The following is a 13,730-nucleotide window of genomic DNA, read 5'->3' as shown; positions in this document are numbered from 1 at the left end:
TTATAGAAGAATAAAAGAAAAAAAAACAAAATATAAGGACCAAAACGGTCACTAAAAAAATTCAATGACCGTTAACGGTCAAAAAAAAAAGAAATAAATGAAAAAAAATAAACGGGGGACTGAAACGGTCACATTTTAAAAAATGTGACCGTTTCGGTCACATTTAACACGAGCCCACGAGCTGGCTCATGGCTCATTCCAAACGAGCCGCTCACGAGCGGCTCGTTTTTTGTGCGAGCCGTGAGAGCTGAGTGGGCTCGGCTCGTCCACTGTATCGGCCCGCTCGGCTCACGCTCGGGCTCGTGTTTTTATGAGTCTGAGCCACCCACGAGCTCCGTTTTTGCGAGCCAAGCGGGTGAGCTGACGAGCCGCTCGGTCCATTTGCCATCCCTATGACTAATACATGGTTTGTAATTCGAAAAAGTACAAGGAGAATATATAAAATGACAAGTGGTGCTTTGTGTACTGAAAAAATTTGGTAGATTTTCTATAGATGCACATTGACAGTTAAACATTGGCAGATGATAAAAACAACGAAAAAAGAAGCCATACAGGTGCTGAGTTGCATCTGCACGACTTCTCTGAGCATTTTCTTGTACAAGAGGAATTACTTTATAATGACTCATTTTGAGCAAGGTAATGGAAGTGGATAGGAAGAACCGAAAAAATCTAAATTCTCGAAACTCATTTTTTAAGTTGTTTTTTTCTTTAATTTTCATTTAATTGTGTGAAAAAAAGTAAGAAGTAAGAAAAATATCTTTATGTCTACTTGTACATAAACAGTTACATAATGATTTGTATGTAGATGAAGTATCAGAAGAGAATTGGGAATTTTTTTTATTAGTTGAAAAATTCTGACATAATCATATCTCATCATATCATGTGTATGCAAGTCATTATATAAAATATTATGTACATATAGTATAATCGTAAAAGTTTCTTATTTACAAGCATTATTATCTATTAGTGGCACATTCAACTTAGCTTAAAAATTTACTTATAAGTAAATAAGTAACTTTTGAAATAGACAATCCTTTTTTATCTGTCAAGGTTTGAAATAATTTAATATTTATCTTTGAAAATATTATTCTAGGGTAAAAAAATAGTGTACTATCCGAACATATTCGTGAAAACTTAACTTTGTTTTTGAACTTAAACAAACATGCTTTTAATCATTTTGTGCAATGAGAACCTTCCAATTTAAATAAGATACAAATAATTGAAACCAAATTGTTGAAATTTTGTTTCTTTAAAGGTCTTTGCCATGGAGTTGAAACTGTGACAGATAATTAGTCCAGAAACGTGAAGATCCACACTATTTGATCTTATCAAAGATACTGCATCAATTAATTAGAGAAATTAATATATAAATAAAAAATAAATCCTTATAACTAATAATCAATTCAATATTTTATTTTAACAAATCTCAATTTGCTTGTGAACAGTTGTTACACGTGAGCTGCATGCTAAGATTAAAGAAGACAAGATCGTTACTTTACGCAATCTTTCGTTTATTTATATTGAAATTGGTTTTGATCCTAAAATATGTAATGATGTTTAATTAAATATTTTTTCTTTAAAAGATGGTCCTCCAAAATTTATTATTTTTATTTTCTTCTAAGGATCGTGCTACATATACATAACAATTTACATAATAGTTTATCAACAGATGATGTGATGAGATTTAATTGGATCAAAATCATATCAATCAAATAACTTTCCCTCTTACATTTTGACACTTCATCGTTATGTAAACATTATGTAAATTATTATGTATAAGAAGCATTTTCCTTTCCTCTAATCCAATTTGAAATGAATAAGCTATTAAAAAATATATAAATTTACATATTTACTAATTTAGAAGATACTTCAGTTAAATTTTTTCAACATCGTAAAATGGGCAATTGAACATTCTCAGTTGTCATATATTCTAATTTTTATGATTTTAATTCAGTGAATAAAAACTAAAAAGATCGTGTAAAATAATTTTTAATGTTAGCAGTTATTCTATAATTTAAATTTGATTTTTGATTCGTCTTAATTTGGGATTTATATCTTGATATGATATTCCAGCTCAAAAAAATCTCCAAGAATGCACGCATACTCTTCTTAGTGTTTGTTTCTGCAAGGAAGCTTTACAATATAGTATAAAAAAAAATATTGATTTTTGTAAAATTGAAAATGAAAGAAAAAAGATATGTTAATAACGTACTCAAGACTGATACGAGGGTGGCTTAATGAGCAATCTCAAGTGGTGGTGCACGACAGTAAGTTATTATTGAATGGAAAAGTTGTTCAATAAGGACATATTAGGTATGGATTTGATTTCATTCTAATATAATGAAGGTCTATTCATAAATGTTATGTGACGAGCATGGTAACGTGATGAGGAGCCAATTGGCACCAGTTCATCAAGTCGTTAGTTTTCAAGAGATCAAGGAGGATATCAATATATTCTCAAGACGATCGAGCCCTTTTTGAACGACGCAATATGCTCTCCTATAAAGAAAATAGTATGAAAATAGTGACATAATATAAACATAGAGAATGAGAGAACTAGAAGTCAGGCCCATTTTATTCTCAAACGAACATAAGTTTTATTATTATTATTATAATTATTATTATTATTATTATTATTATTATGATTTCGCTCTAAAATTTTCTTTAAGATTATAGAAAAAGAACTCAGTTGTCCATTGTATTTTTAAATAAGCAAAACAAATAGTAATGCACGATGCGATTAAATATTGAATCCTCATTTTAAAGTATATTAACATTATTTTTGGACAAAAAATATGATTAATGACAATATTTATTGATCAATGAAATGTTAAAAATAAGAATATGATAAAAAAAAAATTATGAATATAAGTTTGATAATGAATAAAGACGAACCATCTTTATTATATTTAAAATGTGGTGTATATTTAGGGGGAAAAAATAAAAAAGTGGCGTGAATGTAACCACTAAAATGAAAGATAATTAATCATGAAAGCACTGTTTTGACCCTAAGTAATGAAAAATAAAAAAGGCAATTATATTCCTCTATATGGTAAAGGTTCTAATTAATTTAGATCATGGTTGGAGAGAGATTGTGTGTAAGCTCCTTATTCTGCCTATATAAAAAGACTTATAAATTATGACTCATTTCTCGCCCCCTCACAGCTCAAGGGACATCATCATTCACACACACACATACACACAGAGAGAGAGAGAGAGAGAGAACGGGAGATTGGAATGGAGGAGGAGATAAAGTCAAGATTCAAGAGAATTTGTGTATTCTGTGGGAGCAGTTCTGGCAAGAAACCAAGTTATCAAGAAGCTGCTATTGAGCTGGGTAAAGAATTGGTAATCCTATATCTTGCAAGCACAGTGTGTTTCAATTCCAAATTAGTACATTCGATACTCACAGCATTGTGTTATATATACATATTGATACGATATCGTATAATCAACCTCTATTTTACATTTGTTTTGAATTCATCGAGTTCTTAAAGAATTCAGTATAGTTCATCAATATGCAGAAATATACAAAAGCTGCTCTTGCAAAAACTGATCTTCCCTCACATTTCTCTGTCTTAATTTTGTGATTGCCAGAATTATACATCTTACCCACACACACACACACATAAATGTGAAGAACCCACAGATTTCAACATGGGCAAGGCGGCAGATTGGCCTTGGGGGAAAATCAGGTTTAGGGTTTATGTTTGGTTTGGCATGATAAATCAGAGAGAGAAATTAGGGGCTAGCTGTAACCTGGCTGTCATTTCACAACAGCCCTTCTTGCGTGATCTTAGTCAGTAAAAATTTAATTGTGTTACAAAAAATAAAAAATTAATTTCTGCCTTTGGATTGGGAAACCAAACGTGCCATCTTGGTATCATGACTCTTTTAAGCGTGTTGTTCTATTACCAGAGCTTCATCATTTTTGTTTTATGGGAAATGTATACCGTATTTTTATATATGTTCATGCACGTATAATCACACAAATTCAATCATTTGAAAAGCCATGCTTACAGTTTGCCATGATTTTCGAGGCATCCTATGAATTATAAATTATGGGTTTTGTTTGTTGATCAAGTGTTTATAGTAATACATTTGTTTCTGACGCGTGTTTGATGAGTTTCGTTTTGCTCTTTTCAATGTGTTTTTTTCTTGAAGGTGGAGAAAAGTATTGATTTGGTCTATGGAGGTGGTAGTGTGGGTCTTATGGGTCTTGTTTCTCAGGCAGTTCATGATGGTGGGCGCCATGTTCTAGGGTATTATTCTCTCTCCCCCTCACACTGTGTGTATACAAACACAAACTCACACATACATTAAAAGTGTGTTTGACATTCAGTACTTGACACTCAATCGACACTATAATGATCTAAAAGTCTTCAATATCGTCACATCTAAAAGTGGATGTCCTTTGAAAATGCAACAGTTATATCACATATACAATTAGTTTAACAGACAATGAGATGACATCATTTTGGCCTTTGATTTAAATAAATGAAATTCAAATCAAAAGTCAAAATGCATGTCATCTTATCATCTGTCAACAAAGGTGTACATATCATCTATACAAGTAGCTTAGTTGAAAATGTAATTCTTTGATTTGAGAGTAATAATCAGTGTTTCTATGATAGTGACAGTACAAATCTTAGTAGTACCTTGAAGAGTATAAAGTGCACTGATTTGGATCAGAGTATAAAGCGAAATTCTTGTTAGAAACATAATGCAGAAGTGTAAAAGGTTCGATAGAAAGTGTTCTGCCTTTTAGGCTGTTAGTAGCTTGTACTCTTTTTGTTATTATTTTTTCATAAAGGGAGGGACAATGAATTGATTTGCATATGACTAAGTTTCTGGGGAATTTTTATTTTTTTTGTTGTTTTTCAATTATCGATAGTATAGTCTTGGTCTCATGGGATAGGAACTGGGGATTTCATCTCGAGACTCTGACATTTCCAAATTCTTAATTTACTTGCAGGGTTATACCAAGGACTCTCATGCCCCGGGAGGTATGACTAAAAATTTTTAATCAAGCTTCTTCTTTTGTCTGAAAATTTTCGTTTCAATGTGAATTAAAATTTGGGAGAAGTAATGCATCTAGGATGAAAAACCCGCAAACAATGTTCAACTATGTAGTGATCTATGGCATTTAAGTTTAAAATTTATTGTTGTCTAAACATATATTCTAGTTTATAATGCAACGTGTCGTCACAACAGATAACTGGTGAAACTATTGGAGAAGTACGAGCTGTATCTGATATGCATCAGAGGAAAGCAGAGATGGCCCGACAAGCAGACGCCTTCATTGCTCTTCCCGGTATGCAAATCTCTTTTATGCTTCTAAATCGATTAAAACTAGGCACGTGAAATAAATCAAAAGTAAATACTTATTCACTTTCAGGGGGTTATGGCACGCTCGAAGAGTTGCTTGAAGTTATTACGTGGGCTCAGCTTGGGATCCATCATAAACCCGTGAGCTACTTTTTCATCTACTTTCTGATTGCTCTATCCGGGCATAATAACAGTGGTAGCATGTTATATTGACGATTGGCGTTCGATTCATATGCCACTAAAAATATGTTCGTCGGATTTTTGGTCAATAGTCCTTATCATATCGGAATGGAAGGGGAAGCTTTTCGGTGCATGTGGAACTTGTAATGGTTCACATGGAAAGATTTACAAAATTTTGTTTTGCAATCATATTCATGCTAACATGATTTGAATTTCACTGGCAGATCTCCATATGAATTGGAGAAAACTTCTTAGAATTAGAAAATGGGGATTAGTGTTGGTCAAAAGTAGGCATGTTGCACGACATTAAGTCACATAATGTACTTTTTTAATCTTAATTTATTCACTAATCTAATCATATAAACATATGCAGGTGGGCCTCTTGAATGTTGAGGGTTTCTATAATTCCTTGTTGTCTTTTATTGACAAGGCCGTTGACGAAGGTTTTGTCTCTCCAACTGCACGAAGAATTATCGTGTCGGCTCCGACAGCCAAACAGTTGGTCAGAGAACTTGAGGTAAAAAATTAGCCATAAAGAAAACTATCTTTTTGCAATCTAAGTGCAAAACCAATGTAGTTTAATCATAAGAATGGTGCTACTTATACATAATGATTTATATACAGATAAGGTGTCAAGAAGAGTTTTATTTAATTGAAAAAATTATGGCCCAATTATATCTCATCACATTATCTGCACATAAATTATTATGTGAACAATTATGTACATGTAGCACAACATTAATCATAAAGGCAAGTACTTAAACTGTTGTTTGTATATATTACGTCTATAGAAGATAGATAAACTATTTGGGCCTATTTAAGATATAAAATAAATTTTTTTGTCCCTTTTTTTCATAATCACATAAGAATGGAAACTTGTATTTTATACTATGCTATCGTGTCAAAATTGTTTAAGAAGGACCAACTTGTAGAGAGGGAATGAGAAAAGTCAATTTCATGTGGAACTTTTGTGTGGTAATGAGTTATAATTTATTTGGCATTTTAAACACACAAAAAAAAATTAAAAATAAAAAAATAAAAAAGAAAGAGAGTAGGTGTCCCTTGTGATTATATGAATAATTAAGCTAAAATAATTTTAGCTCCTTCTCTTTATACTCTTATATTGTATTACAGGAATATATTCCAGAGCATGATGAAGTGACATCCAAGTTGATCTGGGAAGAAGTGGGAAGACTAAATTATGTACCCGATCCCGACCCCGGCGTTCCTTCGTAACAAGCCTGGAACAGTATGAATTTTCCTTTTTTGGGTTTAGAGTTTCCAGTAAATACGACTCTATTCTGGCACAGAACATGCAGCACAGGAAAAACTTCTTGTATTTTGGGGGCAATGCCAAAGCTTAATATACACAACTATGGGTAAAAATGTGAAATTTTTTTGCGGATCCATATAAAAGAATCCATTTTATCTAACCATTCATCTCTATTGATTATGTCATGTTCTGTGTATTTGCAAAGACAAATTAAAGAAAAGCAAAATATTGAAAACAAATTCTCCAAATACTTAAATATGTGCAATATTTGCTGCTTATAATTTTGTTGCTTGTGAATCGTTAAATATTTCGTTGTATAATTTCATGGCATTGTTTGGTGAGAATTTTTTTTGAACCACTTAATAATGTGGTATGTCTTATTTTTTGATGACCGTGAGTGTACGAGTCATCTTACGCGCACCTTGACTAATCCCGCTAGGCCTTGAAGTTTGCAGCCCAGTACTTACCTTGCCCAATGGTCTGTTTTATTAACAAACGAAGATAAAATGTAGTACATAGTTAAGAAAGGGCATCTCTAGCTAAAGGTGCAAAAAATTAAACTTGCTCCATTCAGGGGATATAATGTAAGAAATAAAATTACACTTTGTCTTAGACATAGTGCTTGTCTCATACGTCACAGTGAAATTGTCCTTTTGCCCTCAATCACTTTCAAACTCACTACTTGAAGGAGGTTTTGCAAATTTATTACAGTCCCCCAACTAAAAAAACCCATAGTTTCGTTTCCGTCAATATGATATTAAGCACTTGTTAGGCTCTCATCTGTTAAATTTATTTTTTCTCAAATTCATTTTCAACCAGAGACAGATTTAAGGGGGGCAGGCTGGGCTGTAGCCCCCCCACACTCAGGCTCAAGAACTTTTTTTTTTTTAAGGTTTTTTTTTTTTTTTTTTTTTTGGTAAAAAATCAGTTTTTTTTGTGTAAATTTTTTTTTTCCACGTAGTAGCCAGGTTTGAATTTTTGTAGTCCGGTCTTGGATCCAATTCTGAATCCGTCCCTATTTTCAACCACACATTTTATAGGATTCACAACGTTTGTAAATTTTTCAATCATATATATCACCAACTTTTATCAAAATTTAATAAAAAATTTATTTTAATTAAACAAAAAGCATCCCGACGTAGTCCCTTGTGCACCACGATAGTTCTGACTCCGATCGGCTTGGTTGATAAAGTTGGCATGTGATTTATCTGCTTGTTGATAATTTAAGTTGTTAGTTGATCCTCCAATTACACTTTTAACCAAGTCCTCTATGGCATATCGAAGTTGCGAATTAAGCTTGATTTCGTGACTCTTGAAATGAGTCAACAACCCTGCTTCACTTGATCCTAATCTCAATCGTAAGAGGTCCCAAGTAATGCGTGCTTGAAAGGCGTTATGGATTTTCACCATTGGCAGCCTCCCATGAGATAATTTACCCACTAATGCGTGCTTAAGAGGCAAGGACAATGTTGAAACATCATCTTCTGAGAATACTGCCGCCAATTTTTCGTGAAGTAAATGGTGTATTTTGAATAACTAAAGTTTTTTACTTTTGTTGAATATTAAATTCAAGAGAGAATGTAGAAGGTAACAAAAGATGTTAAAAGTGTTGGGCTGCCTCACTATTTCCTACTTTGGGCCCCTTATTAAATTAAACAAACAAGGAGCCCAAACTTAACATTTCTCGTGTTTTTGGTTTCATGATTTATCTGCCTCTTATGGTTGGGTGTGTGCCGTACACGTGGCACACCCCCAACCGTTAGATAAGGTCGGTCCAACTGTTTGATACTTACATGACCCTTGGTCGTCTGGCTTTTGGCATACTCTCTCTGATTTTCTCTAGAACCTTCAGTCTTTCTCTGTGTGAGAGTTCTTTCGTCTCTCTCCTTTCTCTGAAAATGTAATATGAAATCTGTGTGATTTTGAAAGTCCTTTATGTAAGGATTGTAACGTTGAGTGATCTGTGTGATATTATTGAAAGGAAATCTGTGTGAAATAGAGGCTAGAAAAAGATAAAGAAATCCCTGATTTCTTCGAACATCCTGTACTGATTCTTTGTGAAATTAGTGGAAATTCAAGCATATCTCTTGATTCAGACTCAACGGGTGATTAGGTCCTTGGACTGAACATCCGGGCTCCATTTTGAAACAAAACATATCTTGTGTTCCTATTTCTGTTTACGCTATTTTATTTCTGAAATAATTTTTGATTCGAGAATAAACCATTAAACTTCAAGATCATATCAACTCTGGGACAAACAAAAGAAAAAGGAAGCAATAATTCCACAATATGGTGAAAAGGTTCGAACATGGAATCATTGTCGTCAAAAAAAAGACTTATGGCAAATTATTTCAAGGATTGAATCAAGCCTTGAAGGAGAAAATACTTAAGCACTAGTGTTTTACTTCCAAAACCTAAAACCTAATGAAAGAAATTTTGTAGATGTTAAGAGAATTGAAGAAGTTTCTTTACTGTATGAAATGAATTGGTTGTTTTCAAGTATTGATTGTTTGTATTGTGTTTAGGAATGAAAGAGATAATTTTCCATCAATACACCACAGAAAGTTCTCAATGATTTTACGAAAAGTTTTGATTTTTAATGAAAAGCTACCATAAAAAAATAAGAAATTCAAAACCAATATGGGTGATTGTCCAGTGCAACGTTTTGGCCTCGGATGCTAGAACCTCCAGCCTTCTAATTTTCCTTTTTTTTTTTTTTTTTTTTTTTTTTTTTTTTCATTTTTTTTTTTTTTTTTTTTTTTTTTTTTTCCTTCCGTTAATTTGCACTTACTTGATACATTCATATAGATGTTTTTTATCACTCCAAATTACTTGTCATTATATGTTTGAACAAAAGTACAACATTGATTCCTTGACTAAAAGAGATGCAAATGATTTATTCCATAATATTTGGGCATCCGACGGTAATGGATTTTTTTCCGTAAAATGTGTTAAGTTATGGAACCTAATTATTATTGCTCGTGGAGCCAATTTAGAATGTAAATTTCGTCTTAAAAATTTGTGTTCTTGTAAACTTTGATTTTACTTTGACTTGTCTAATAATACATAGAGCTTTCATTAGGTTTTTTAAATGAGCAATGCTAATTGCAATGACTCACTGTCGTAGTCATCCTATGTGGTATACATGTGACAGTTAATGATTTTATGCATTAATATGATAATTTTTTTTTATTGCTTTATGCATCAAATCATTAACCGTCAAATGTATGTCACGTAGAGTGATAACGATAGTGAATGATTGCAAAATGGTGAGCTTTCATTGTCATGTGATGGAGAAGAAAGGGTGGAGGGTGGCAGCTCTTGAGATATTAGTGGCTTTGACGGCAGTGCCACCCCCTAAATGGGGAAGTTAGATTGAGGGAACAATTTTCAAGAGAGAATTGACGCTCTACCGATAGACGTTGCTCACATTTTTTTGGGATGTCATTGGCTTTAAGATCATCAACACTTTTGGTACGATAACACCTACAAGTTAATCCACAGTGGAAGATTAGCAATATACACGTTGCGATGATGCTAGCGTTCGCAATCATTAAGTTTTTTAATAGAATTTTAGGAGAATGATTTTGCTAACAATACGAACAATAAAATATCACCAACCCGAAATATATTGTACTGACGATGAGAGTCAATGGAAAGTTCGTAATTTCATTGTGTAAGGAAACTTTTCTTCTTATTTCATCATGAATTGGGCAACAATCTACATTACTAAGATCGATAAAGAAGTCAATGTCTTGTTTATAGTGATGTTTAATCATATTTTTTTGTCTATGAAACAAAAAATGTAATGAAATAGTACAATAAATCGTGTTGGGTTTAACAATACACTAGAAAGATGTGTAGAGCTCGTTTTTTTTGTCGAAAATGTACTATGATGTATTAATATTTATTAACTTTATTTAAATCACTCTAGACGGCGTGTTTTATTTAATGATCAAAATAAAATATCATAACCTAAAATAGAACAAAAACTTACTCCGTCAAAGATGGGGAGTGCAATGAAAGGTTTAATAATTGCACTTCACGTGCCTTATTCATTGTTAGCATTTGTCGAGCGATGTGTCTCTTGAACTCAAGTAAAAATATCTTATATGTATCCTAGGATAGACTTGCTTCATCGAAGCCATGAAAACCACCTTTCACCTGAAACCTCTTTCTTTCTTGTTTCGACTTTAATTTGAGAAGTAATGTATCTTCTCTCTTATCGTTTATATTTTTATTTGAGTTGCGAGTCTTTCATGAAAATTGTGTATTGTTGAGCCTTACGAAAAAATATGAATTTATCTTGTACACGATGAGAATATTAAAAACTTAATTTATATAAATAACGTATCCTCATTCTAACAATTTAAATTTGTAAGCAAGGTGATTCACGTGATAGTCCGCAGCTTCGCATATGCTAAAAGAAGATAATTGCCTATGGGAGCTACTATGCTCTATATTCAACTATTGTGGTTGGAGGTAGCAACGGCCGCATCAATGGCGGTGAATTTTATTTTATTTATTTATTTTTATTTTTTTTGCACCATAACATGTTATTTTAAGACACCTTATTTTAATATATTGCATGAGATTTTATTTTATTAATTTTAGTACAAAACAAAATTTTACATTAATAAATGCTTCATTAAAATAGTACAAATGAGACATAATGTGCCGATGCCCATAATCAAACACGTTAGTTCCGATATTTGTGGTGCAAATTATTGGCAGTTGGATTTTACGATAGTAACCTATTAAACGACAATGAGATAGAAAGTTGTTCTTGTTGTTGATCTCTCATTCTCTTTCCATATATAAGAATTGAAAAATCATCTCTTGAATAATTGATATTACTCTATGAATAATCAATTGGTAATAGCGTGTGTGATAAAAGAAACCTCAATGATACGCATATTAATTTTATTATTATTTAAAAAAAAATACACAGAGACAAGAACCCGAATCTTTGTACTAATAATTATTGTCATTAGTGATACTAATATAACAATTAGCGGAAAGTGTTGGTTGTTAATCACTGATCAAGGAATTATGTATTAAAGTCAAGTCATATGATGTAACAGTGTACATGTGAGATTGTTCAATTGTTTCTCAATTTGCATATCTTTGAATGTCTTGTGATCCACATGAGCCCTCTTAGTTTATTTTATTTTATTTTTTATTTTTTATTTTTTTAATTAATAGACTCAAACTGAAGTAACAAATAATGGTTAACGTAAGTGATTTTAAATTTAATAGAAATAAGATATAATTTGTTATTATTTCTTTTATTTTTAGAGGCCTTAGTACTACGATTTTAACAAACATGAATATTACATGTATTGGATAATTGCATTTAATTTTGTATAACTTTCTATCATGTATTTAGGTTTCAAGAACCTGTGAAATTTAAACTTTCATTTTGTAGAAAGGAATATTTTTTTCTCAATTGTCCTTTCCTTTTTCCAAGGTTCTCGTAATCTAAGAACAGAAAGTAAGCCCTCTCTGACTCTTTTTAAAATGAGTAATGCTATTCGTAGTCGCTCACTGCGACAGTCACCTTACGTGATATACACATGACAGGTGATTATTTGATACATTAATGTGGTAGTTTTTTTATTCATTAATACATCAAATAATCACCTGCCATGTGTATACCACGTAAGACGACTGCTGTAGTGAGCGATTGCAAATAACATTATTCTTTTAAAATATAATAATTTATTTTTCATGCTCATATATTCAAAAAAATTTCTAACTTTTTAACCCTGTATTCTCCAAAAAATCATTATTGAAAACATCCTTTTTATACAATAACGACCATCAAACAGAGAGTGTTTGTTAAACTTCACTTGGCCAAATCATAATCTGCCAAGTGCGAATATGATAATCAATATTAGACCATGTAACAAAGATCAAACTAAATTCTAATCTATTTAATTATCCAATCATTTTTAGTATTAGTATCAAACATGACCGTGAACTAATTGCTTGCCACCATTCCATCAAACTCAGGTAGAACAAAATCATTTTGCCAGCTGAAATAAATTAAAGACAATTATTGATTCTGAATTAAGAAAATGGATTGCTTTTTGCCTTTTGATGATGTTCGTGAAACATTATCTAGTTGCAACTAAAAGAGTAAGAACAAGAAATCAGAGCAAGAATATCGCCAGGTATCGGCATTTATTAAACATTTCATATGTCGAAATTAAAATGGTCACTCAACATAGACAACACAAATTTCGCTACACAAAACCTTCTACAACCTAATGGCAAATAACACAGTGCTCACGGGTCCAATTCAGCTTATATTGCAGCAAAGTATTCCTTGCTGAGTTTGGGGTCTGGTTTCATAGACTTCTCCCCAGGTTTCCATCCGGCCGGGCATACTTCATCAGGGTTCTCCTGAACATATTGCAATGCCTACACCAAGTATGGCAGTAAAAGAACATATTAGCATATTGATCTAAAATGCACGCAAGTAGGTAACATTTACCGGAGTGACCATGAACGTCTTCTATCATTACACAATCACAGTGAAAAAGTGTGTGAAATATGGGGTTTAATCAGTTTGCCAACTTGTTTTGCGTAAAATTCCATGATATTCCCACAGGGCTGGCCATCTAACATCCAGATTCTACTGTTTAGTACATGCTGCTCAGTTTACCATCTGACTCTGGAATTGATTTCTCAATTCCTACAACTTGTCAGCCAGAAACACCAAAAGAAGCTCCCATTGGAGCAGTCTTCTTTTTCCAGGAAAGAGCATTCTCACACGATTTGAACAAGAAGAGCAGAAAGTTACAGATGCTGAAATACAATCTATCAATGAGATATTGCCAACTATGACGGCTCATTTTGCTCCTTAGTTGGAAACTTCTTCAAATTTATCATTATATTGTGAGAAACCAGTGTTGCAGTTAAGACAAGATGAGATTCTAGTTTG

At 32.5% G+C, this 13,730-nt stretch overlaps 2 protein-coding genes across 2 annotated transcripts in view; one reads left to right on the top strand and one right to left on the bottom strand.

Moving 5' to 3' along the window:
* Positions 1–3,112: 3,112 nt before the first annotated feature.
* Positions 3,113–7,037, top strand: LOC111412355 (cytokinin riboside 5'-monophosphate phosphoribohydrolase LOG7). The gene is made up of 7 exons (XM_023043253.1): positions 3,113–3,348; positions 4,165–4,262; positions 4,976–5,006; positions 5,215–5,314; positions 5,399–5,469; positions 5,882–6,025; positions 6,643–7,037. The coding sequence occupies exons 1-7, from the start codon at positions 3,238–3,240 to the stop codon at positions 6,742–6,744; spliced, it is 657 nt and encodes a 218-aa protein (XP_022899021.1). The 5' UTR covers positions 3,113–3,237; the 3' UTR covers positions 6,745–7,037.
* A 5,808-nt stretch (positions 7,038–12,845) lies between these two features.
* Positions 12,846–13,730, bottom strand: part of LOC111412347 (2-Cys peroxiredoxin BAS1, chloroplastic) — a 5,180-nt gene continuing 4,295 nt past the window's right edge. The window contains exon 7 of the mRNA XM_023043241.1: positions 12,846–13,207. Within this exon, the coding sequence (XP_022899009.1) occupies positions 13,091–13,207 (117 nt within the window). The 3' untranslated portion in view covers positions 12,846–13,090. The remainder of the gene's footprint in view (positions 13,208–13,730) is intronic.

This window comes from Olea europaea, chromosome 2 (genome assembly GCF_002742605.1).
Source record: "Olea europaea var. sylvestris chromosome 2, O_europaea_v1, whole genome shotgun sequence".
Taxonomy (NCBI): domain Eukaryota; kingdom Viridiplantae; phylum Streptophyta; class Magnoliopsida; order Lamiales; family Oleaceae; genus Olea; species Olea europaea.
Note: the sequence above shows the minus strand (reverse complement) of the source record. Positions and strands in the feature narration are given on the sequence as shown.

Bases quoted from the DNA above. Each gene is read 5' to 3' on its own strand.
- LOC111412355 (XM_023043253.1), top strand. From the start codon at position 3,238: ATGGAGGAGGAGATAAAGTCAAGATTCAAGAGAATTTGTGTATTCTGT. The intron at 4,263-4,975 runs GTATTATTCTCT...ATTTACTTGCAG, and splicing joins GGTGGGCGCCATGTTCTAGG to GGTTATACCAAGGACTCTCA. The intron at 6,026-6,642 runs GTAAAAAATTAG...ATTGTATTACAG, and splicing joins AGTTGGTCAGAGAACTTGAG to GAATATATTCCAGAGCATGA.